This window comes from Gigantopelta aegis, chromosome 1, assembly GCF_016097555.1.
Source record: "Gigantopelta aegis isolate Gae_Host chromosome 1, Gae_host_genome, whole genome shotgun sequence".
In the NCBI taxonomy this organism is placed as follows: Eukaryota; Metazoa; Mollusca; class Gastropoda; order Neomphalida; family Peltospiridae; genus Gigantopelta; species Gigantopelta aegis.
The window spans coordinates 5,596,553-5,624,496 of record NC_054699.1 but is presented as its reverse complement, the minus strand read 5'-3'; the positions used below and the strand labels follow the sequence as shown (position 1 = coordinate 5,624,496).

Sequence of the window (27,944 nt, the reverse complement as noted above, 5' to 3'; positions counted from 1 at the left end):
AACCCAGAACTGATCACTTAATTAGTTAATCTCTAGGTGTCTAGTTACACAATATGCGAATCACTTCACCGTTACACCACACCCACACGTGTGATAATTGAGAAACGCTTCCAGGAGAAGTTAATTAATAAAGGAATTACAACACCATTCCTAACTGGTTAATTTTTAATTAACCCTTACTACTCGTTCAGTAACGTGTGATAATTTAGGAACGCTTCCAGGGGAACTTAATTAATAAAGGAATTACAGCTCTATTCCTAACGGGTTAATTTTTAATTAACCCTAACTACTCATTCAGTAACCTTGTGACACAGAATTAATATTGGTACCTATCACAATAAAGACAATAACCTACAGTGTACCTAGGTCGTCTAGGATGACTGGCTAAGCTTTATATTACCAAATACTCGTATAATGTTAGAACAAGAAGTCTACAATTTACTTCGTCAGATGACCGAAGACACTGTCTAAAGAATATTGGTATAATACAGTATCAAAATATTTAAAAGTCACATCAATCACATCAAGGTTATACACAGAGCAGAAATAATATATTTACCAGTCCAAACGGACAACGTTCCCCCCTGGACGCCTTCCAAATGTTTCTCCTCGATATCTCTAAAACACTAGCTATTTATTATAAATCAGGATTTTGCCTGGGGGTACAAGGCGGTACCTCACGTATCATCTCATATTCTACATCTACTAGAGTCGGTATATTTCTCTCTGATCGTCAGTCTGGCTGTCGCCAACCGCGAGCAATCTCCTGGCCATAAACAGCACTACCAGAGATATTACGTAACTACTAGCCACATGGCCTCCGCAACTGGCTGGGTGTGTATTAGGCGTACCGATCGAAGACCGTCGCGCATTATTACGTAACAAGTTGCCCATCTGGGCTTAAGTGCAATTAACTGCACACGGCCCTCTAACACAAGTAAAATCGCCACAGGCGAAAACAAATTAAGAGCATGTACCGTCACAGTAGCCCATGTAGTGGCGACAGCGGGTTTCCTCTGAAAATATGTGTGGTCCTTAACCATGTGTCTGACGCCATATAACCGTAAATAAAATGTGTTGAGTGCGTCGTTAAATAAAACATTTTTTTCTTTCTTGGGACTATCGGCTGTCAATCAAAACATCGAAAATGAGCAAATAACCATGCATACCACTCGCCTGTTTATGCGTTAAGTTTAACATTTAAGTTACATTAATCTGATACGTGTGCATGCAGGATATATGTATATTATTATTACTATTATTATTAATGTTGTTGTATAATTATAATTATAATTATGCAGTGACGTAGGAAGGTGCTGAAAAGTGTGTCACAGTGTGTGGGCAACACTTATATTTACACACTTTTATACTGTTATAAAGCAAATATGAAGCAACATATCTCAACGTGGGGGCACATGCCCCTCCCCTCTTCCCACGCCAGTGTTATTATTATTATTATTATTAAAAACGTGATTTTAAAAATTCAGTTGGCCATTAATAAAGGGACGTAATCCTGTCACAAATAATAGGCTAAAACTAATAGTTCGGTGGCGTTGATAATCAAGGCTCATCAACCACCCACCTCAACAGAACTAAACAAACAATAACAAACGTAATCGCCCTATATTATTCTTGTTGTTAGTATTATTATTAAAACCCCCACAATCGTCTAATGGAAACATAATAGAATAAAATACTAGTACAAAAGTTCCAATCTTATAGAGACTACTATGTATATTTAATAAACGTCACGTGCGGGGACCGCCGGGGTTTTCCCTTGTTATAAAATTAGAATTTCGGTAAGCCATGTTTTCGAGATCCACTTGAGAGATTCGGCTGAAGAAGTTAGCAAACATTGACATTAATCGGCAATGTAAGTACATTTTTCTCTCTGTTCTAATCAAATACTTTATCTCACAACAACATGAACATGTTAGCTAATTGTCGGACTTCGACTTTGTGGTTTTCTTTAATACTTACAGGCTCACTTAGCTCGAGTACTTGACAGTAGAACACCTAGAGTGACATCCGGACGGTTAACACACTCTCATTACATGTAACCAAATGTCCGTCTAGCTCTCGTACTGTCAGAGTACTCGGGCTAACTTATACTGAGACAGAGAACTAAGGGGACCATTGTGACTTGGTACTGTCTAGGAGCGGGACGTAGCCCAGTGCCACTGGTAAAGCGCTCGCTTGATGCGCGGTCGGTTTGGATCGATCCCTGTCTGTGGACCCATTGGGCTATTTCTCGCTCCAGCCAGTGCACCACGACTGGTACATCAAAGGCCGTGGTATGTGCTATCCTGTCTATGGGATGGAGCATATAAAAGATCCCTTGCTGCTAATTGAAAAGAGTAGCCCATGAAGTGGCGACAGCGGGTTTCCTCCCTCAATATTTGTGTGGTCCTTAACCATAAGTCCGACGCCATATAACTGTAAATGAAATGTGTTGAGTGCGTCGTTAAATAAAACATTTCCTTCTTCCTTCTTCTCCACAATGGTAGGGCCAGTTTCCATCTATATACGGAAAATCCTGAGAATCCCGAAAAGGCAGTTTCGGTATTACATTTCTGTACATCTCTGTCAATCGATCTATTGCAGAAAGTTGTGGACTATTTTCAAACTTAATAGTAATGGAAGAACTTTCTTTTGTTTAACAACACCACTAGAGCACATTGATTTATTAATCATCGGCTATTGGATGTCAAACATTTGGTAATTTTAACATATAGTCTTAGACAGGAAACCCGCTACATTTTTTTTCATTAGTAGCAAGGGATCTTTTATATACACCATCCCACTGATAGGATAGCACATACCACAGCCTTTGATACACCAGTCGCGGTGCACTGGCTGGAACGAGAAATAACCCAATGGTCCCACCGACGGGGAGTAATAGCAGTGGAGGACCAGAAGAATGGGGTGGGGTGGCGGATGGTGGTTGGATGTCTGAGGTGCACACTTCATATAGGCATAGGAAGATGCCAGCAACTGGGTGAGGGGTGAGGAATTTAATGTGAGATCATATAACATGACGAATTATAACCTACATTCATATGAATAGTGAACTTTCCAGATAATTAGTCGGAGAGTAAATCAAAAATAATTATTATCCATATGGTTCAACATAACCGAGTTAATAATAATCATACGAAGCACACGTGTAATAACAAGTGTTATTATCCATATGGTTCAACATAACCGAGTTAATAATAATCATACGAAGCACATGTGTAATAACAAGTGTTATTATCCACATGGTTCAACATAACCGAGTTAATAATAATCATACGAAGCACACGTGCAATAACAAGTGTTATTATCCACGTGGTTCAACATAACCGAGTTAATAATAATCATACGAAGCACACGTGTAATAACAAGTGTTATTATCCACGTGGTTCAACATAACCGAGTTAATAATAATCATACGAAGCACACGTGTAATAACAAGTGTTATTATCCACGTGGTTCAACATAACCGAGTTAATAATAATCATACGAAGCACATGTGTAATAACAAGTGTTATTATCCATATGGTTCAACATAACCGAGTTAATAATAATCATACGAAGCACACGTGTAATAACAAGTGTTATTATCCATATGGTTCAACATAACCGAGTTAATAATAATCATACGAAGCACACGTGTAATAACAAGTGTTATTATCCATATGGTTCAACATATCCGAGTTAATAATAATCATACGAAGCACATGTGTAATAACAAGTGTTATTATCCATATGGTTCAACATAACCGAGTTAATAATAATCATACGAAGCACATGTGTAATACAAGTGTAATGACGTAATTGTGGTAAGCGACGTCATAACATTCCCAAGTTATTCAATGTTTTTTTAACAATGTTAATTCAGTTATAGTTAGTTCCGTTAGCAAGGTGGTCATTTAACATAATTTTGTATAAAAGAGTAGACAATTTTGATTGTTTTCCTGATATCAGTTGCGCTCAGTAGCATACCAAACTCGATTGGCATTCACCCTATTGTAACATAAATATTGGTGTTGCTTTCTTAACAAGTATGATGTGTCTTAGAAAGTTTATTTGTACATAATTAAACATATCAACTTTATTATATCCCCATATTTCGCATCCATATAATAAAACTGGCAGAACCATTGAGTGGAACATTTTAAGTTTACATTCGGTTGATAGATAGTTGTCCTTTGATTTTGATAGTACAAAGTACATGGCCTTGGTAGCCTGTTGTTTATGTCTATTCTTACTAATTCGAAAGTTTTTTAATTTTGTAAAAGTAATTCCTAAGTATTTGTATTCTTTCACATTTTCTAATGTATTATTTCCAATCTTAAAATTATTATGTTTATAATATCTAGTGTTACCGTTAAAAATAAATATTTTCATTTTGTTACCATTTATTTTAGGTTTCCATTTATTGCAATATTGATAAAACATATTTAAGGTGTGTTGTAGGTCTGCTGCAGTGGGTAATAGGGCAGTATCGTCTGCATATAACAAGCAAAACATGTGCAAAGCAATATCTATTGGGTCATGTTGGTTGTCTGTGATAGGAAAAACCCCTTCACATCCATAGCTAGATAAATACTATTTTAAATCGTTCAAATACATGGAAAATAGAATCTCAGTCAGTCGCTCCACCCCATTTCATTTGCTTATATGGTGTTGCTAATACAGTTTGCAATATAATACATGTATCACCAAGCAGCTCTATCAAAACATATATTTCTGCTTCAAAATGCTCGAAAATGGAGGGGTGTGTCACTGTAATTGGCTTGTACTCTTGTTGAGTAGTATCCCCCATCCTTCAAAAGCCTAGATCCGCCCTCCTTCAAACGTCTGGATCCGCCCTTGAAATATCGACAAATCACTTCCTTTGGAAGACCCAAATAAGCTGCATATTCCATTCTAATCAATGTAGGGCGAGACGTAGCCCAGTGGTAAAGTGCTCACCTTATGCGCGGTCAGTCTAGGATCGATCGCCGTCGGTGGACCCATTGAGCTATTTCTCGTTCCAGCCAGTGTACCATGACTGGTATATCAAAGGCCGTGGTATGTGCTATCGTGTTTGTGGGATGATAGATCCAGTCACCCTGATCCTCTGTGTTTTGGGCCGTAGTTCTATATATTATGTGGGAGACGCGTGAAACTAGAAGGGAAGGTAACCAGTCATTTCGTACCATAGTCATTTCGTACCCAATTTTACCATTTCGTACCCAAGCCATTTCGTACCCTGGTCATTTCGTACCATAGTTATTTGGTCATTTCATTCCATAGACATTTTGTACCATGGTTATTTCTTACCATGTCTGTTTGGTCATTTCGTACCTCAATCATTTATTGTGCAGCTTAGTTGACTGATAGTCTAGATAGTAAAATGCCGACTTACTGATTTAAAAAATAAACATTAGGCTAATGCAGCTATATTGAAGCCCCACTCTTAAGAAAGAAAGAAAGAAACAAATAACAAGAATAAAGATGATATATTACTTTTATTACTTTTATCTTCAAACGATACTGATGTGACTGTTGATTATAACGATTGTTATAATAAGGCAAGCATAGACAGAGAATCTGTCGACAGTGGGCTAAGGACCTAAGCCTCTTTGGGGTGGGGGGGTGGGGGGAGTCTCGTATCATATGAAATGATCATCAGTGGCAATATACATATGTTCATTTAAACCTTTGCTCACTTTACAAGGTATGTTTACACGTCAGCGTTTATTCGTCAACAATAAAAATAAGAAGTGGCATACCATGACAAAAATAAGATCCCGAGTACGAAACCACTATGGTATGAAATGACCAAACATTATGGTACGAGATGGTAAAAAGTAGGTACGAAATGGCTATGGTACGAAATGACTGTGGTACGAAATGACCAAAGCACTATGGTACGGAACGACTATGGTACGAAATGACCATAAATTATTGTATGAAATATATTTCCTGGGGAACATGACTCGACCCCAATAAACCTCACTCGCCACAGACAGACATACACCTGCTAATATGAAAATCGCAGTTCCATTTCTGGTGTATACTGCATAACAAATGAAAGTGTATTTATTTATTGACAATCGATAATAGTATAATATTTGCAAAAATAACCAATATCAAGTATTACTACTAATCAGGGGCCTAATTCACAAAAGTCTCTTAGGCTCTGCTAGACAACAAAGCATCCTCTTTGCAAGTCTTTTTGCGCTGCAGTGCGATATCGCAAAGTTGCGAGAGTTAATAGTGAATTAGGTCGCTGCAGCTGTTTTTACTCCGTAAATATTTTATGGTGCACCTCGAACTTCAACTTTATCACGCAACACTAATTAGAGTAATGGGAACACGACGCCTAACGTTGTTGGGGCGGATAGTAGGGACTGGAGTGCAATTAAACAAGCTGATGTTTCTTTGATCAAGGGCGGGATCTAGGCCAGTCAGTAGCTATAGAGCGCTCCCCTAACGTTCTTGGGGCAGATAGTAGGGACTGGAATACAATAGTAACATGTGGCTAAAACTCCAACATACAGCGTATCAATCAACATATACACCACGGATATAGATACTACACGCTTAAAGTAAATCAGAACAAGGAGGTTAAGCTGTTAATTTCAGTGATAGTGGGCAGCATCTATGACTACCCTAGTTCCGCACAAAAATTGTCACGCTAGTTTTAATAGAAAAGGATAGAAGTGCTTGTTTTACGACACACCAGAACAATTAAACTACGGCTAGTTGGTGTCCGACATATTGTTATGGAGGAATGCACAGAGAGAGAGACACACACACAGACAGACAGAGAGGTATATTTCTGATTTAAAGACAGTCAGGTGACAAACTGTGCATTAAAGTATTGCACTGTGTATCTGGATAAACTGATACAATGTTCAGCCTCCAGCAACCTTAGCTCCACCTTCTCTCCTAACATTTACTTCATTAAAAACAAATTCTATTAATAAGGTGTTCTTTCCTAAACAACTAACTATTGTAAAAATAGTGGCTGTTGTGCAGGATTCAGTGGAATAAATGACTCACTATGGATGCTTAGCCTGAATGAATAGGATTGGAAGTGGCAGACCCTATAGTTTCAGTAGTTAGAACCCGTGAAAACAGACAGCAAGTTTAGTTAAATCTACAAACCTGGGGTCTAATTCTCTAAACTCTCGCAACTTTGCGATCTCGCAGTGCAATGCTAAAAGACTTGCAAAGAGGATGCTTTGTTGTCTAGCAGAGCCTAAGAGACCTTTGTGAATTAGGTCCCAAAACACATCTGGGTAAAGTTACAACAGAGTGAAACAAGAGTTTGTTACGTAGGAAAATAGAAGACTAGTGCCCATCTCCAGAACGTTTTCTTCGCAGAGGTACGTGCGTTTTGGGTTTTGTTTTGAGAACCATGAAACATGCATTTCGTGGTACGACCATAAGCACCTAGGATGTACGTAAATTAATATTCCAAACAATAAAATATAAGTACTATCTGATTTCAAGTATCAACAACAGCTCGAATAGTGCAATTTAGCCTAGTGGTATAGCGCTCGCTTGATGCGCAGTCGGTTTGGGATCGATCCCCGTCAGTGGGCCCATTGCGCTATTTCTCGCTCTAGCCAGTGCACCACTAGTATATCAAAGGCCGTAGTATGTACTACCCTGTCTGGGGGATGGTGCATATAAAAGATCCCTTGCTGCTAATCGAAAAGAGTAGCCCATGAAATGGTGACAGCGGGTTTCCTCTCTCAATATCTGTGTGGTCCTTAACTATTTGTCTGACGCCATATAACCGTAAATAAATGTGTTGAGTGCGTCGTTAAATAAAACATTTCTTTCTAATAGTGAAACATATGCCGCACTGTTTGAAAACTGGTTGTGTCTTTTTAAGAAACAGGTTATCACGTGGAGTCTCTTCTTGTGATCAAAGAGGAAGGAAGGAAAGAAGGGAATGTTTTATTTAACGATGCACTCAACATATTTATTTTATTTACGGTTGTATGGCGTCGGACATAATATGGTTAAGGACCACACGGATACTGAGGGAGGAAACCCGCTGTCGCCACTTCATGGGCTTCTCTTTTTCGATTAGCACGAAGGTATCTTCGATATGCACCATCCCATAGACAGGATAGCACATACCACGGCCTGGTTCCTACGGGCCTTCATTGATTTAATTGAATACACATGGACTGCTCAGTATTATTTATTAACATTTTCACACGCATTGATTTGATTTCATTTATACTTATTTTCGTGCTTGTATCCAATTAAAGTTCAAGTACGATGTCCTGGGCCAGACGTAGTAGTGTTGGTATATAGTGTTCTATTAGCTAAGTTGGTAGAGCACTGGATTCTCGTAATGAGAATCAGTGGTTTGAATCCCTTCAGTGGAGGTTGATTTTTCTTAGTGGTTAGTAAGAGAGAAGTGTGACCTTACACCCACTCACTGAGTCGTTTTACACTTGTACCTACCGTGTACCTATCTTGTACCTGTTTTTTTTAAAGAAGAAGAAGATATGTGTCATTTATTGTTGTATTGTGATGAACTTTATGATTTAATTTCTATTTTTCATGAAATATGTATTTATTTGTTTAAGGATAATGGTTTATCTTTAGAATTGTTAAAAGAATTATTGCTTTTTGCTTATTTCAAAATACAAAATTGCTCAAATGAATCCATCAATGCTTTGCTCTCAATATAAAGAATATAAGTTTTCAAGAGACATTTAATAGCTGAATCAAGGGATGTAAATATTAATATTGTCAAAATTTTTAAGCATTATATGCGTTAGTACTTCTTAATACTTTTAAATCAATATCGCTTTAACAAATTTCTGTATTTATTAATAAATATATTAAAACTAATATTTTTCTTGATCTAAATAATGATGAATTAGTTTTCAAATACCCACTTGAAAACTGATATTTATATTTAGTATTTCTGTTGAAAATTTCACATTATCTTACAAGATCGATATCCCTCAATTTGCATGTAAGTGTGCGCGTGCGTGTTTGTGATAAAATGTGTGAGTGGTTCTATGCGAGAGTATGTGTGTGGATATGTGTGCATCTTTTTATTATTTTTATTTATAAATTTTACTCTCACACTGAGGGTTTTTGATTCGAATCCCCTCAGTGGAGGTTGATTTTTCTTAGTGGTTAGTGAGAGAGAAGTCGTTTCGCTGTGACCTTACACCTACTGACCGAGTCGTTTTACACTTGTACCTACCGTGTACCTATCTTGTACCTATCTTGTACCTACCTTGTACCTGTCTTGTACCTGTCTTGTACCTACCTTGCACCTACCAACCTAACCAATACACTACTGAGACCGAATCTGACGTTTTCACAAATATACAAGACATATTTAAAAAAAAAAAAAAATCTGCTTTTATTTAAATTACAGACCTTTAAATACGCAAGTTTGCTAAATATGAATTATTTTTTAAAAGATATATACCTTGATCCTTCCAACCTCAAGTCCGATGATTTAACCACCACACTACTGAGACCGGATGACACGTTTTCACACTTATACAAGACGTATTTAAAAAAGAGAAATATTTACTTTTAATTAAAAAACCCAGACCTTTTGAATACGCAAGTTTGTTTAAGTATGAGGGTGGTTTTTTTTAAAATAATGAACCCCCCCCCCCCCCCCCCCAAAAAAAAAACCCAAACAAACAAAAAAACAAACAAATAAAAAACATTACATACTGAACGTGAAATCTATTCACATTCCTTTGATGTATTTATTCCAATATTTATATCATTATATTTTGTGTTACTTGTTTACCCTTTGTTCACTTCACTTCACTCCAATTCACTTTGTTCCCTCACCCCACCCGACACACACACACACACACGTTTGACAGACACTTGTTGTATTTACAATATTGCCTTAGAATTGCAACACTGATGACAAAATTTCGCATTTCTTCTCATCAAGGGGCGGGATTTAACTCATTCGGTTGAGTGCTCGCTTGAGGTGCTTGCGTCGCAGGATCGAACCACCTCGGTGGATTCATTCAAATGATTGGGTTTTTTTCTGGTTCCAACCAGTGCTTGCAGCATATAAAAGATCCCTTGCTGCATTAAGAATAATGCATTCTGTTGTTCAGCACATTCCACAGACATTCATAAAACATATTGTTTAACGACACCACTATAGCACAGTGATTTATTAATCATCGGCTATTTAATCAAACATTTGATAACTTTTAGAGAGGAAACCCGCTTCATTTTTCTATTAATACCAAAGGATTTTTTTTATATATGATACATGATAGCACATACCACAACCTTTGGTATACCAGTCGCGATGCACTGGCTGGAACAAGAAAAAGCATTGATCCCCGTCGGGGGGCCATTTGTGCTATTTCTCGTTCCAGGTAAGGATGGTATATGTGTTGAACATCAGAACCTCTGACGTGTGTTTTAGAGCGTTGTGGAATTAAAATATAACTGAACCATGAGCGGAACACAAGATTAGATAATCGTAAACACATTTGTTTTTCGTTTTTCTTTCTTCATTCTAAAAAACAAACAAACATTTTTCACGTTTTTGGATGATTTTAGCAAGTGTTTTTCTGTTTCGTCTATTAGGTCTAGAAATGGACTGTTTTAGGCACGCTTCTATGTCGAGTCTTAACTATTGTATATTTTAGTAAATATTTTATGTGGTAAGGTCTGTTTTTATGAACTTGTATAATGCAGGAATTAAATGAGAAACATTTTTCATTTTACCCTGCAATATGTTGCTCTTCTGAGCTGGGGTGGGCGGAGGGGCGGAACGTAGCTCGGTGGTACAGCGCTGTCCTGATGCGCGATCGATTCCTGTCGGTAGGCCCATTGGGCTATTTCTCGTTCCAGACAGTGCACCACAACTGGTGTAACAAAGGCCGTGGTATGCACATGTACTATCCTGTCTGTGGGATGGTGCATATAAAAGATCCCTTGCTGCTAATCGAAAAGAGTAGCCCATCAAGTGGCGACAGCGGGTTTCCTCCCTCAATATCTGTGTGGTCCTTAACCATATGTCTGACGCCATATAACCGTAAATAAAATATACTGAGTGTGTCGTTAAATAAGACATTTGCTTCCTTCGTCTGAGCTGTCTCTGTGTTATTAGAGTAACGTGATCGTAAGTCGGACACGGTCGGTAGTCCAACAATGGTGACGTTGTATTTCATGGGTGTTACAATTGCACAGGCATTAAATAATAAATAAATCATAAACATTAGCTACAGAACTTGTGCAATTTGCCATTCATTCCAACGCTACATGACTTTCATTTAACACCAGAAGGAAGCCACCACAGCTGGAATTAGCTACAGAACTTGTGCAATTTGCCATTCATTCCAACGCTACATGACTTTCATTTAACACCAGAAGGAAGCCACCACAGCTGGAATTAGCTACAGAACTTGTGCAATTTGCCATTCATTCCAACGCTACATGACTTTCATTTAACATCAGAAGGAAGCCACCACAGCTGGAATTTTGAATAAGAGATACGGTATTTTTTAAAACTTCTCTTTCTCCGATGATAATCAGGAAATTACTTCAGTGCCCTAAAAGGAACACCTATTACATGTAAATAAATATTTTGGATGAACGTGTTATTGTATACATATCAGAAGCGGATTGGGGAAGGGGGTGCAGGGTTAAATTTTGCGACAGTTATAAATTTAATATATATATTATTTTTTTTATTTTTTTACGATCCCCCTCCAAACCTCCCCCAAAGTTCGCTTGGCATTCCGCCTCATGTCAATGAGCCCCCCCCCCCTCCCTTAAATGGATTTTCTGGACCCATCTCTGCATATAGCTCCCTTACCTTTGTTTTAAACCAAATCCACGTTATTGATATCAAGTTGGACAGTTCAAAAATAACTGCCCGACTCGGTATCAAGTAATTTCCTTATAAACACCACTCGGACATTGAAGGGGGCGAGTTTTAGCTCAGTCGGTAAGTGTTAGCATGAGGTGCTGGCATCGCAGGATCGAACCATCTCGGCGGATCCATTCAACTGATTGTTGCATTTTTTTCTCGTTCCAGCCAATCCACCACTACTGGTCAAAAGTCGTGGTATGAGCTGGCCTTTCTGTGGGAAAGTGCATATAAAAGATCCCTTGCTGCATGTCAGAATTACCAAAAATGTACCAATAGCCGATGATTAATCAATCAATATGCTCTAGTGGTGTTGTTAAACAAAACAAACTTTAACTATTATGCTGTTACGAAGACAAAGTGATCTTGGGTCCATTAAAATGAATACTGGCTAGAATAGCCCCAGTTCGATTCGATTCTGATAATAATTGGCTGAAGCAGCAGTCATTGTACATGATGACCCAAAAAACAATGGTCCAAACCAAATGGACATATCATCACGAACAAAACAACAACAGCAATAACAATATGGCCTCCACGAGTCCAAAATATTGGACTCGGGTATTCGAGGTTCAAACTCGACCCAGACCCGAGTAGTACTGAGTACCAGACACGTACACTAGATCTATGACTAATTAAAGAATAAAGTTAAATAGTATTATGAATCTTAATTCCAGGGGCGGGACGTAGCCCGGTGGTAAAGCGTTCGCTTGATGCACGGTCGGTCTAGGATTGATTCCCGTCGGTGGACCGATTGGGCTATTTCTCGTTCCAGCCACAGCTCCACATCTGGTGTAACAAAGGCGCCATGGTATGTACTATCCTGTCTTTGGAATGGTGCATATAAATGATCCCTTGCTGCTAATCGAAAAGAGTAGCCCATTAAGTGGCGACAGCGGGTTTCCTCTCTCAATATCTGTGTGGTTCTTAACCATATGTCTGACACCATATAACCGTAAATAAAATGTGTTGAGTGCGTCGTTAAATAAAACATTTACTTCTTTCTTTCTTTGTTAATTCCAGCGCCAAATCATGCCAGTGTATTGCATTGCATACATTTTCATGGCAAAATGACGTAATCAAATATAACTAAATGAGAATGCTCTGCCTTGCACGGTGCTTGAACCTTAATTGGATATAGGCTAATACACGTTGGTATGTTATCCTATTCTATGCCTTGCACGGTGCTTGAACCTTAATTGGATATAGGCTAATACACGTTGATATGTTATCCTATTCTATGCCTTGCACAGTGCTTGAACCTTAATTGGATATAGGCCAATACACGTTGGTATGTTATCCTATTCTATGCCTTCCACGGGTGAACGAACTCGAGTCTTGCTAGACTCGGCATGGACCCGAGTACTCGAGTACTCGTGGAGACCCTAAATAACAACAACAAAACCCCCAACAACAAACAAACATTCCCCCCCCCCCCCAAAAAAAAAAAAAAAAAAAAAAAAATACACAAAAACACACACACACACACACATTACCCCTCCCCACCACACACACACATTAACCCTTCCCCCACCCCACACACACATTAACCCTTCCCCCACCCCACACACACATACAAAGAAACAAAAACAAGAAAAAAAAACAAACAAACAATAACAAAAGAAACCGAACAAACATACAAATAAACAAACAAAACAAAAGAAACAAACAATACAAGAACAGAGAAACAAAATGAAGAAAAAACAAACAAATAAAAACCTTTTACTTAGCCGTTCATTTATTTAATTTCAACTTATTTTCATGATTATATCCAATTAAGGTTCAAGCACGCTATCCTGGGCACACACCTCAGCTATCTCGCATGTCTGTCCAGTTGGTTAGTTGTTAGTAAAACAAAATATGAGTCAGTGTAGTGGTCTTACATCTTCCATCTGAATCGTTAAAACTCTTAGTGGGAGCCGGTACCGGGCTGCGAACCCAGTACCTACCAACCTTATGTTCGATGCTTTAACCACAACACCACCAAGGTCGGTTTTAACTTCAACTGACATTTTCGGGGTTCTTTTGTCCTGGTGCTGTTTTGACCTGGTTCCTTTATATAATTTTACAAAATGACAGCTAATCCAAAGCGGACTGCCTAATGTGCGGACTAAATGTTCGCTTTAATGTCCACTTTTGTGTATATCATTAATTAATGAAGCAAGTCACTGGCGCGTCTAATGCACAGTATTATTATCATCATATGGGTGATAAAATTGTTTCACGGAATGCCAGCGTATTTTTAAAAGACTTCGATCCAATGTTTCGGAATAGTTGTAAGGATGTGGTGAAGTACACAACTGCACAAGTATTGGAATAAATCGATTTCTAATTCACTCTGCACATAACGCGAATTTTAATTGGCTAATCAAATCCATTTACGGCAGTAAAACGAGAAAGTATCCGCGTCAGAAAACAATATTAGCAAACTACTTGTGGATACAGCAGTTAAAGGCAGACTGTCATAGATTTAAGGACATTATTTCTCTTTTAATGAATAATAAATGAAATTTACATTAATTTTTACAGACCAAATCTAGCTATTGCATCACTTTAACTACATCATGATGGAGTACAATCCATGTCAACCCCCTCAGCAATGTTAGTTTTTGAATTATGGACCATTACCACAATTCAATTATTTTTACAAAATATCATTAATAAGTGGAGTATGGTGGTTACGTAGATCAGGTCAGTGGTCTGTGACAGTATGCCTTTGATACATGTGTCTACACACGTAATAACAAGGCATAGTTCGGGAATCAATGCAGGTTATTTAGAAGAAAAAACACGGTGGCCAGGACAGCCTACAAGAAACAGAAAACAATTATTGATAACAAACAAAGACTTCTAAACGCCAGCAAACAGTAAAATTAAACTAGTGAAACACTGAGAAGGAAGGAAATGTTTTATTTAACGATGCACTCAACACATTTTATTTACGGTTATATGGCGTCAGACATATGGTTAAGGACCACACAGAAATTGAGAGAGGAAACCCGGTGTCGCCGTTTCATGGGCTACTCTTTTCGATTAGCATCAAGGGATCTTTTATATGCACCATCCCACAGACAGGATAGTACATAACACGGCCTTTGATATACCAGTCGTGGTGCACTGGCTGGAACAAGAAATAGCCCAATGGGCCCACCGACGGGGATCGATCCTAGACCGACTGCGCATCCAGCGAGCGCTTTACCTCTGAGCTACGTCTCGCCCGAAACACTGAGTAGACACAACTGGAAGACTGAACAGAAACTTACAGATCTTAACCGATATGACACACGGGTGTTTTGGAAACTGTTAAAGGAAAACATAGATGACTGTAATTCACCACCTTTAGAAACACTTCATCAGTACTTTAAAAATGTAAACAGCAGCGATGCCTTGTTTGTTTTGTGTTTTCCTTTAGCAAACCTGCCGTCTAATTATAGAACACATAGAAAACTTTATTGCGTCTTTTTCTGTTTCCTTTCTTCTTTCTCTTTTTCAGTACTATTTATTTCTGTTCATAATTAAATTGCAAAAATGTATTACTGTCGTAACGTGCATGTATTATGGAGAAGGCCTAGCAAGTTGTATAATCTGTACCTAATCCATTTGTTCTTCAAAAAACAATAAAACGTCTTTCAATAAATAAATAAATAAATGTAAACAGCAGCGATGACTCCACTCCCAAATCAGAATCGAAAAATAACAGTATATTAAATTCCTCCATATTACAAGAAGAAATACTTACTGTTGTGAAAAATCTTAAGAATAACAAAGCTTCAGGTTTAGATAAAACAATTAATGACTATATTAAGCAAACTATTGATTGTATGATTCATATACTGTACATGTTAAACGTTTTAATTTAGTTTTTGAAAACTGTATTTTCCTTCACTCATGGTTAGTTGGTATAATCAAACCAATTTATAAAAGTGGTGATAAAAATAATCCAAACATTTATAGACCTATCACATTACTTAACTGTCTTGGAAAACTCTTTACCGCTGTGTTGAATAATAAACTAAAACTGTATATTGAAACAAATAATACACTATCTGGAATTCAAGCAGGATTCAGGAAAGACTATTCTACAAATGATCATATCTTCACACTCTATGTCGGGCTGAGTCCTTAGAAGTGGTTTTGTTTAACGACACCACTAAAGCACCTTGATTTATTAATCATCGGCTATTGGATGTCAAACATAATTTTGACAGTTTTAGAGAGGAAACCTGCTACACTTTCCCATTAGTAGCAAGGGATACACTTCCCACAAACAGGATAGCACGGGCGTTGCTAAGTACAACGGATCGGGACCAGACTAAGTAGGTCAGGACTAGTCTAAGTAGGTTGGGGGCCGGCCTACGTAGGTCAGTGCCAGTAGGACGGGGCCGGGTCACGTGACAAGGCCGTGACGTCATCAAGGTCACGAGAAAGTAGGTCAAGGTCACGAGAAAGTAGGTCATGACCCTACATAGACCCTTATAAGTTATACTACTGTTGGGTTGAATTATTTATCCACTATTGTCTTTGATTCGATGCTGGCAAATCATAAATAGACCCGTTCAACCACGCGATAATCGATCACGTACTCTGTGATTAAAGTAAAAACTAAATGCGGAAATAAACAAAATAAGCTCGCCATCTTCCCCCTGCGTTTACTTAAATCATGTTTTCTTTCTCCAAAAACGCAAGTTAGCTTTGTTTGTTGATTCGTGCTGGGGTGTTGTTAAACATTAATTCATTAATTCATTCATTGTTTGTTGACGTGAAAATTCCGAAATCTCCCATTTACCTTCATAAACTATCTGTCTGTATCACCGTCAGTGCACACTATAATAAGCCTTTGGTGTGTGAAAAATAGCAATGTTGTGTACTTCTTCCGTTATTCAACTTTAAAAAATGGGACATGTATTTCTTGTTTGTTTGTTGTTGTTTCTTTTTCTCTCTTTTTTTCGTTTTATTTTAATCATCCGATATATACCTGTGTATACATGCCCTGTATATATGGAGAAATGAAATCGATTAAACTGCAGTTATCTCATGGTGAGTTACTAATTGTTTACGACTGATTGCCAGTAATCCCCGTTGTTCCAAGACACGAAATGGCACGACGTATTCCTTTGAGTAAAGTAGCTTATAGATATTCTATATATTTGACAAGCAGCTTATTATAGATTTTTAAAAACTCCAGTTGAAATAGAATGACTGTTATTTGTTTAACATCGAGGTACTTATCTACATGTATTTAGCTTTCATAATAAATTCAGTAGCCTAATCTGTTTGCACGTAAGTGTTATAATCTCAAACGTTGATTAGATACCCATGCGATAATCCGAAACGTTCGTATTTAATGTTTGTAGTCTGAGCATATGAACATGTATTTAATGATGAAAACAGGGAAAAGGTCACAGTGACACTAATTTATAGACGTTCAAACACTCATACACCATACACACACGCACGCACATACACACAGTCACAAACACTCGCATAAACACACGCACGCACGCACACACAGACACAAACACTCGCACACACATACACACACACACACACACATAAACACAACACACACAGACACTCGCATAAAGAGAGAGAGAGAGAGAGAGAGAGAGAGAGAGAGAGAGAGAGAGAGAGAGAGAGAGAGAGAGAGAGAGAGAGAGAGAGAGAGAGAGAGAGAGAGATTGATTGATTGATTGATTGATTGATTGAATGTTTGTTTAACGACACCCCAGCACAAAAATACATATCGGCTATTGGGTGTCACAAATGGTAAGTATATGAACATATTTATATAGACTCATGTAAAACCAGTGTAAGGAGCTGTGGGGGGGGGGGGGGGGGGAGTATAATACAATATATAAAATCAAGTTAAGTATATCTTAAAATTTTGTATAGAAGTCAAAGTGTTTTAAAAACTTTACAATTAACATTGGATGGAATTTAAACGATTCCAAAACATTTCTGTTGCCAAATATATCATTTCTTGTCGGCTTGAGATGATCACACTCCACCAAAATGTGCCGCACAGTCAGTGTACACTGACAGTGTTCACACTGAGGAGGAGGGTCCTTCTTTAAAATAAATGAATGCGTCAAATATGTATGGCCAATGCGGGCACGGCATAAGACTATGCTTATTCGCAACCGCACCGTCCCAATCATCTTGCCAAGTCGAAAAGATATATTGGTTAATATGAAATTTAAAATCACTGTAGGGGACACCAACATGGACACGGGGCAAGTTCAAAGCAGACTTGGCAGCAACATCTGCCTTTTCGTTACCCCTAATGCCAACATGGCTGGGTACCCAACACAGTATAACATCTTTATTGGCAATTGATAAAAAGACACACTTTCGTATCACCATCCCAACTAAGGGGTGCTCCAATTTCATGTACTGTAGAGCTTGAAGACACGAAAGTGAGTCTGTAAAAATAATATACTTGGATGCATATGAATCCTTAATCTGTTCCAGGGCTTTAATGATTGCCCAAATTTCAGCAGTAAAGATTGATGCTGAATCGGGCAATCTCATGGAAATTATTGTGTCTGATGGAAACACTGTAGCACAAGCCACAGAATTCCCATCCCGTGATCCGTCTGTGTAAACAGGAATGTAATCACAGTGCCGCTCTTGGATTTCCATGAAATGTTGTTTATAAATAACTGCATCTGTGCGATCTTTTTTTAGATGCACAAGATCGAATACAATTTTTGGTGGTTTGATACACCAAGGTGGCAAAATAAAATATGAAGGCGTTTCCAAAATGTCTGTTAAATCAATGTTGGAAACTGATAAAAACTGCTTAATGCGAAGACCAAATGTTCGAATCGCATTCGGTTTCGCATCAAATAACTTCATATATTTATTATCAAACACCGCATTGTGTGCAGGATGTTTTGGCATTGATTTAATCTTTGTAGCATATTGCAGAGAAAGCTTTGCACGTCTAGCACCCAAACTAGGTTCGTGTGCATCGACGTACAAGCTCTCCACAGGAGATGTTTTGAAAGCACCAAGACAAAGCCTAAGTCCCTGGTTGTGTATAGGATCTAGCATTTGCAAGTAAGACTTACGTGCTGACCCATACACAATGCACCCATAATCAAGTTTAGACCGAACTAAAGATCTATAAAGTCGGAGCATAACCTTTCGATCTGCTCCCCATTCAGTCTTGCCAATAACCTTTAATATATTGAGGGCCTTTAAGCCCTTCTTTTTCACATACTGTAAATGAGGAACAAAAGATAGCCTCCTGTCAAAAATAACCCCCAGAAATTTGGTCTCCTCCACAACTGGAACCGGAGTTTTGTCCAGAAACAGCTGTGGATCTAAATGGTGACCTCGTTTCTGGCAGATGTGCATACAGACTGTTTTTGACTTTGAGAATCGAAATCCATTGTCAGTTGCCCATTGTTGAAGTTTATTCAAACAAAGCTGCAACTGACGTTCAATGATACTCATACTGGACGACCTGTAGCAAATCTGAAAATCGTCGACATATAACGAGCTATCAACGCCAGGTTTTAAACACTGGGTGATGCTGTTAATTTTCACGGAAAATAAAGTTACTGACAGGATGCTACCTTGAGGCACACCCATCTCTTGGGAGTGAGAATCGGATAACGTAGATCCCACTCGTACCTTGAAAGACCTATTCTGTAAGAAATTTGAGATAAAGCCAGGCATACGGCCTCTTAGGCCCATGCCATGGAGGTCTTTCAAAATCCCAGACTTCCACGTGGTATCATAAGCTTTCTCGAGGTCAAAAAAAGACCGATACCAAATGCTGGTTATGGATAAAAGCATCCCTACAAAACGTTTCAAATCTAACAAGATGATCGACCGTGCTACGTCTAGGCCTGAACCCACATTGCACGTTAGTAAGCAATTTGTGGGACTCAAGATACCAGACAAGTCTACGGTTGATCATTCTTTCCATGGTTTTACAAATGCAACTTGTCAAAGCAATAGGGCGATAACTGGTAGGATTTGTTGGATCCTTACCAGGCTTAGGAATAGGAATGACAATGGCTTTTCTCCAATCAGAAGGAAAGTCACCCAAAATCCAGATTTTGTTAAAGATATTTAATAGAACCATTAAGGATGATTCAGGTAAGTGTTTTAAGAGTTGATAATGTATTTCATCTGGTCCTACCGAAGTATCATGGGCTCTACGTAGAGCGTCCTGCAACTCCTCCAAAGAGAAGTGCCTGTTGTATACTTCAACATTTTCAGATGAAAAGTTAATAGGTTGCTTTTCAGCTTTATTTCTGACAGACGTAAAATCATCTGTACTGAAAGAAGAAGAAGAGTTATGGGAGAAACTGTCTGCCAATGCATTGGTAATGTCACGATGAGACGTAACATCCGTGTCATTGACAGACAAATGGCGAACTGTATTATTGGATTCTTTTCCCTTGATTTTACGTATCCTATTCCAGACAGATTTCACAGATGTTTGAGAAGTCAACTTGGAGACATAATTTCTCCAAGATGATTTCTTACTCTGTCTGATAGTTTTACGAGCCTTTGCCCGAGCAATGCGATAACTATTCAGGTTATCCCCGGTAGGTTCGCGTTTGAACCTCTCGAGGGTCCTGTTTCGCTCTTTGATTGCATCTTTGCATGTCTCATTGAACCATGGTTTATTGAAACGCTTCGGTACTGCCGAAGTCTTAGGAATAGTTTCCTCTGCAATATCTTTCAAGATGGAGGTGAACAAAGACATGGGATCATCCGCACCAGTCATGGCAGTTTGTTGCAGTCGAGTGCTGCATAGATGCCGAAATTGATCCCAGTTTGCCCGTCAACTTCCATCTCTGAACTCTTTCAAGTGATGGAGGTCCATCATTCTCCAAAATAACTGGAAAGTGGTCACTACCACAAGGGTCTGGACAAACTTTCCATGAGAAATCAAGACAAAGTGATGGACTACAAAGGGTTAAATCAATGGATGTGAAAGAACCACTTGCAGGATGAAAGTATGTATGACTTTTATCATTGAGTAATATTAAGTCATTTTTGAGAATTAAGTCTTCTAATTGTTTACCTCTAGTGTTTATGTCATCGCATCCCCACAAAGTGTGGTGTGCATTAAAATCTCCCATGATAATAAAGGGAGTAGGGAGTTGATCAAGAAGACCTTGAAAGTCCCTAGTACTAAAATTGTAATTGTTTCGAGGGGGTAAATAAACTGAACAGAGAGTAATAGTTTTATGAGCCGTGACCTTTACGGCCACAGCTTGTAAAGTCGACTTTAATATGACTTCACTCTGGGGAATGTTTTCATTTACAATAATGGTTTCCCAGACGCTCTGTTTTCACTCTGTTGACATTTATGGTAGAGATTAAATCCTCTGATGTTAATACTGTCAGTATCCTTCAGGAAAGTTTCCTGAAGACACACCGCAAGAGGATTATACTTTTGAATTAGAAGACTTAATTCATCAAAATTGGGCCTAAGCCCACGACAGTTCCACTGGATAACTTTATTTTCCATCGGGAGGAAGTATGGCTTTTATCTTTGGCTTTGCTGGTGGTCTTTGTGATCAGCAATGATCTGGAGATGAAATCTCCATATCATCATCACCGATATCAGCCAAAGTATCGTACATATTGCTGATCAGGACCGAACGTAATTCGATCTTTTTCAGCCTACCAGACAGTACTTCTGTAGCTTTCTTTGGAGATTTCTTTGTGTCATTGCCTGTCTTAGGGAGACTAGTGCTCGACTTATTTGGTGGATTTTTAAAATCCAATGACACTTGAGTTTCAATTTCCTTTTTCTGGGGTGTGATTTTTTGTTTTTGTGCTGCTTTTTGCACCTGTTTTTTGCGTCTTCTCAATATCAGACAGTTTCTTGTACTTGGCTTCATCACAATGCCAAGTGAGGTCTGTGTTGACTGCAACACTTTTAGTGGCGACTTTGGCAGCAGCTGCAGCTGCATATGACTTGTCACCGACTGTAGGTGTTGCTGTCTCCACCAACCTCCTGGCATCCGTGAAGGACAGTTTATTTTGTACCTTCAACTGTTGAACTCTTTTTTCCAGCTTCCACCGCGGACATTCTCGCGAGTATGCACAGTGGTTGCCCTTGCAGTTGAGACAAAGTGTATCGTTCTTACATGTCTTGCTGTCATGGTCAAATAGACCACAACGAGCGCATGTAAGTTTTCCACGACATGTGTTCTGACCATGGCCAAACCGCTGGCATTTGAAGCAACGCAAGGGGTTTGGAATAAAGGGTTCAACAGGAATATTAAGGTAACCGGCTTTAACAGATTGAGGAAGGGTAGGGACGTTAAAGGTGAGGATACAAGTATTCGTCGGTAACAAGTCATTCTTTCGACGAACCTTTATCCTCCTCACCGCAGTAACACCCTGAGAACTTAAATTTTCGCAGATTTCTTCTTCAGTAACACCTTCTAAATCTCTGCATCTGATCACTCCCTTTGACGAGTTGAGGGAGGTATGCGGAGTTACCTTAATCGGCACGTTATAAAAAACTGTCGACTTGAGGAGGCAAGTTGAATGCTTGTCGGTTGAACATTCAACCAACAGCCCATTTTTGATTTTTTTTTACTGATTTTGGCTCACCAGCCAAGCCAACAATTGCCTTTTGAATGGCAAACGGGGATAATTTGTTCAAGGCCCCATCATCAGTGGAACTGATGACAAGAAACCTTGGCCAATTTTGTGAAGAAATCACTTTGGATTTCTTCACAGTATACTTTGATTTCATGGACTCCTCGTCCGAAGACAAGAAGTCCGAAACTTCGGTGTGGACCCTTTTCAGGGTCCCATCAGAATTTGGTATTTGAATTTTTGTTTTCTCCATATTTAAAGGATGAAAGGTTCATCAACCAATGCCCCCCACCCACCACCGAGTCCAACAAGGGAACATGGTGCTGCGGATAACCAGCAGACAGCCATGCCAGGGATACATGGTTGATATACTTGGGCAATAAACAAACAATAAATCACCCAATTGACCCTAGCCACCGCTTCAAGAGCAACATATACAAACGGTAAAGCAAACAATGTTTGTTCTTGACTGTATAAACAAAACAGAGGTTGTTTGCTCTAGAGCATGGCGTGACCAGCCGATTGATCAGGTCGGGCCATTCCTGACCTCCCGTCTACATGAACTCCGGGCCAAAGTGGTGTATTGTCAATGGCAATATACTCGGTTGCAGACATTAACCATAACTCAACCACCAGGATCCCATCATCCACTTCACGGGTCGCACCTCACGGCGAACAAGGCGCCTCATACGAGGAGTTGTGCATTTATTGGCCATTCTATAAAAGAATGTTCACCCCTGCACCACGGTGAGGTTAATGCACACGCAGGGGAGAGAGAGAGAGAGAGAGAGAGAGAGAGAGAGAGAGAGAGAGAGAGAGAGAGAGAGAGAGACACTGACTTATACACAGACACTCACATACCCCCACATACACACAACATACACACACATACACGCACACAACACACACTACTCACACACATACACATATATAGATGTATAGATGTAGAGATACACACACATACACACACAAACGTATCTATGTATATGTGTGTGTGTGCGTGCGTGTGTGTGTATTGATGTATGAATATCTATATATTGTATGTATGTCGAGGTTGACTGTTACATAGATATTAATGCACTGGGGCAGGGGATAATTAAACCCTTTCTGGTCTCACAAATTGCCCCATGCCGTTCCTGGGACTTGAACCTAGGTATGTGTGTGTGTGTGTGTGTGTGTGTGTGTGTGTGCGTGTGTGTGTGTGTGTATGTATGTATGTATATGTGTGTGTATGCATGTATGTATGTATTGATGTATGAATATCTATATATTGTATGTATGTCGAGGTTGACTGTTACATACATAGATATTAACACACTGGCGCCGGGGATAATTAACTCCTTTCTGGCCTCACAAATTGTCCCATGCCGTTGCCGGGACTCGAACCTATAGCATCGAATCGCCCGCAAATTGCAGAGTAACCACGATGCGTTCTGAGCTATCCAAACATCGATAAAAAGGATGCTGTTTAACTCAACCACATGCATGAGGCCTACAAGCTACGCGGTCGATCCCGCTTACATGTATGAAACAGTGGTCAGACCTGGCACTGGCTAGTATGTATTGATGTATGAATATCTCTGTATTGTATTGTATGTATGTATGTATGTTACGTATGGATGTATGTATGTATTTAAGGATGAATGAACGCACTGGCTCGGGAATTTTTTGAAACCTAACAAATTAATATTTTCTAATTTTGCCCCTGGAATTCGAAATTGATTTTAAATTGACCGTTGTGATATACAAAATATAACTGTTTTTTAGTCAGTCTTGTTTTAAATTTATTTGGCTAGTACTATGTTTTGTTTATTAACCGAATACAATGTATTTGTTTTAGAAGGTTGTTAGAAAAAGGGATAACAAACAAACCAACCGCTGAAAAATGGACTGGTTTAAGAGGCTTAGACGCAGGCTTTGGCGGCGGGTAGTCATGTGGAGACTAAGATATACTTGAGACTTGAATTTTTTTCTGTATGCAATAACCGGACGTGCTGTAATAGGGTTTTTCATAACAGTTTGCAGATTTAAAAACTCCTCCTTCTTAAATTTACCAATAGCAACGCTACGTCGACTGGAATTATTGGAAAAAGTATTTTATCTCTTTCTACTTCTTTACCAAATTCAACATTCATTCGAAATGGCTGTTTTGTCTGTAATGTACGAATCCAGAAGGCCTCTCGTTCAAGTATCAAGAGGTCTGTTTCGTCTTTTGAACCAAGTATCGGGGGTTGTTCAATTGGAATTATTTCAAATTTTCATCTAACGTATGGTCAGGTAGATTGACATGATTGGCGACAGGGGTGTCAACTTCATGCTGAATATCATACTTGTGACAAACTGCTCTAATTCTCAGTTGGTTTTGCGTTTGTCCTACGTACTCTTTTTTTTCTTTTTCTTTTTTCTTTTTTTTAACATATATTACAGGTGATTAGATATACTACATTTTTTTAACCACAGTTCATGTCTGTCCGAATTTGATATTCAATTTTGTTCTGTTGACTTTTAGTCGGCTGCATTTTAATTAAGTAAGTGCTTATTTGAGGTGATTGGTTATGCTGAAGTTTGCTATCCCATCTGTGAAATGGTGCTCATAAAAGATCCCTTGCTACTAATGGAAAAATATATGTATGTATAAATATATGTATGTATAAATATAAATATATGTATGTATAAATATATGTATGTATAAATATATGTATAAATATATGTATGTATGTATGTATATTATGTTGACTATTACATACATATATATTATAACGCACTGGCGCAGGGGATAATTAAATCCTTTCTGCACTCACAGATTGTCCCATGCCGTTGTTGGGACTCAAACCTATGGCACCGAATCTCCCGCAACTTGCAGACTTGCCACGATGCGTTCTGAGCTATCCATACAACCATAAAAAGGATGCTGTTAAACTCGACTATATGCATGGGGCCTACAGTCCACGCGGTCGATCTCACTGACGTGCATGACACAGTGGGCAGACCTGGCACTGGCTAGTATGTGTCGATGTATGAATATCTATATATTGTATGTATGTCGAGGTTGACTGTTACATACATAGATATTAACGCACTGATACAGGGGATAATTACATTCTTTCTGGCCTCACAAATTGTATGTATGCATCTTTGTATGTATTGATGTATGAATATCTATATATTGTATGTCGAGGCTGACTGTTACACCAGTACTCTACAACTGGTGTAATAAAGACTGGGGTATATACTATCATATCTGTATATAAATGGTGCATATAAAAGATATATGGGGGCGGGACGTAGCCCAGTGGTAGAGAGCTCGCTTTCGCTTGATGCGCGGTCGGTTTGAGATCGACCCCGGTCGGTGGGCCCATTGGGATACTTCTTGTTTCATCCAGTGCACCACGACTAGTATATCACAGGCCATGGTATGTGCTATCCTGTCTGTGGAAAAGATCCCTTGCTACTAATGGAAAATGTAGCGGGTTTCCTCTCTAAGACAGTATGTCAAAATTACCAAATGTCTTACACCCAACAGCCAGTGATTAATAAATCAATGTGCTCTAGTAGTGTCGCTAAACAAAACAAACACGTTTTTAACATTGTTGTTGCTGAGAGTCGTGTACATAAATTAAAGAAATTAATCTTTACCTTTATTTTGTTGTTGTTCAGTTTATTATTTTGTTGTCCAGTTTATTCTTTTGTTCTTCAGTATAATCTATTCATTTGTTCTCTACAGTCAAGGTATGGGTGAAACAGACGTTGTTGCTAGGAGTCGTGTAAAGATTGACGCCATGATGTTCGATTCCGGAGATGACGTCACTGATAGTGGCGCGCCGTCCTGTATGTTCGATGCCGACATGGAAACCACCAAGAAGCGCGGGACAGACGATCATCACTGTCATCGTTTTTACCCTCTGGAAAACAACGGATTAGCTTCAATGCACATAAAGTACTCAACAGCCTACATTAGATAGTTTTTGTAACCACGCCTTTACTGTTACGGATAGTGAAAGAACGGTCACCACTTAGTGTGTAGTTGGTGACGTCACAGCAGTTTGCTTCCCGCTTTTTTTTTTTTCTTCTTTTTTTTTTAGAATAAAAAAGCCTGCTATACGTAATTTATCATCCATTAAAGGCTTTTGTAGGAGATTTCGCTGACACTATAATTTGCGATATCTCCTGATTGTAACAAGCGGGATATCGCAAATTATAGTGCCAGCGATATCTCCTACAAAAGCCTTTAATGGATGATAAAGTGACGTTCAACCCGCATTACTGACTTTGTTTACAGTTGTCGCAAATGAAAAGAATGATAATGGATGATAAAAAAGAATACCCTCTCATGTCTTGTGATATCATAATTTATCAGCACTCGTTGATAAAAGTATAAAAATCCTCGGCAAGCCTTGGATTTCATACTTTTATCAACTCGTGCTGATAAATTATGATATTACAAGACACTCGGGAAGTATCCTCTATGAATTTTGTGGCTAATGTATAATTTAGATAATAATAATAATACTAATCTGCGAAACTGGCTAAACGATTAGTAGTTACCAAATCAGGCCTTAGAAAATTAAAAATTTGCGTGACCCATTTATCGGTTACGCAGAAATAAATCCAGGTAACCCATTTCCTTTTTGCGTAACCCGTTATATCCATGTAAATGGTGCTCGAAATTTTGCGCGAACAAAATAATAGGTTACGCAAAATTAGATTTGTGCGAGCAACGCGCGAACGAAACGATCGCAGCCTGTCAAGTATCGTACTTTTTCCTATTTATTCCTATTTTTTGATGAGTCCTTATTTAGCCCTCTTTTTGATGAAAATTCCTATTTTTCCCCTCTTTTTTTTGCACTTTTGACCAGTTTCATATGTTTGGGGTTTTCTTTGGGTTTTTTTTAGTGACACCATATTTTTTCTCTTCACACCATTTGCTCCTCATGACTTGCTATGAGGCATATTGTGATATCTGTGTCATTGAAATCTGAATATGCAGATGGGATGCATGGTTACAGGCTTCCAGTTATTAATTTTCACAATGCAATATAAAGTCCTCTTATTTATAATTTCTGAATTTATGGATATGTTTCTGTTTTTTGGTAATATCTGATCTTGTTGAATGCTCAAAACCAGAAGTTTGAAAGGATATGGCAACCCTTTCAGTCTAGGCCTAGTGACTTTGAGCTACATACTAATTATGTATTTAGTTCGTTATAGTTAGCTTGCATGCAGTTGCTCCAGTGAAGCCTGATAAATGCTCAGTTTAGCTTGCTAGCTGGTGGATAGTTGTGTTACCTTGTGTGATGGTTAACTATGCATTGAGCTACACACTAATCATTTCTTGCTTTAAACATGTATAGTTTCTGGTGGTGGTCTGCATGTGATTCTGCTAACTAGATAGTATAAACTCTATTGATGTAATTGTATTGTGTAGATACATGTATGCTATTATTTAAAGTTTTCAGCAAATATATTGCAGTAATTG

General features: G+C 38.6%; 1 protein-coding gene across 1 annotated transcript in view; it reads left to right on the top strand.

The window, feature by feature from the left end:
* Positions 1–1,808: 1,808 nt before the first annotated feature.
* LOC121369790 overlaps positions 1,809–27,944 on the top strand; it is a 60,300-nt gene continuing 34,164 nt past the window's right edge. Inside the window, exons 1-2 of the mRNA XM_041494864.1 lie at positions 1,809–1,873; positions 26,193–26,405. Of these exons, the coding sequence (XP_041350798.1) occupies positions 26,200–26,405 (206 nt within the window). The 5' untranslated portion in view covers positions 1,809–1,873; positions 26,193–26,199. The remainder of the gene's footprint in view (positions 1,874–26,192; positions 26,406–27,944) is intronic.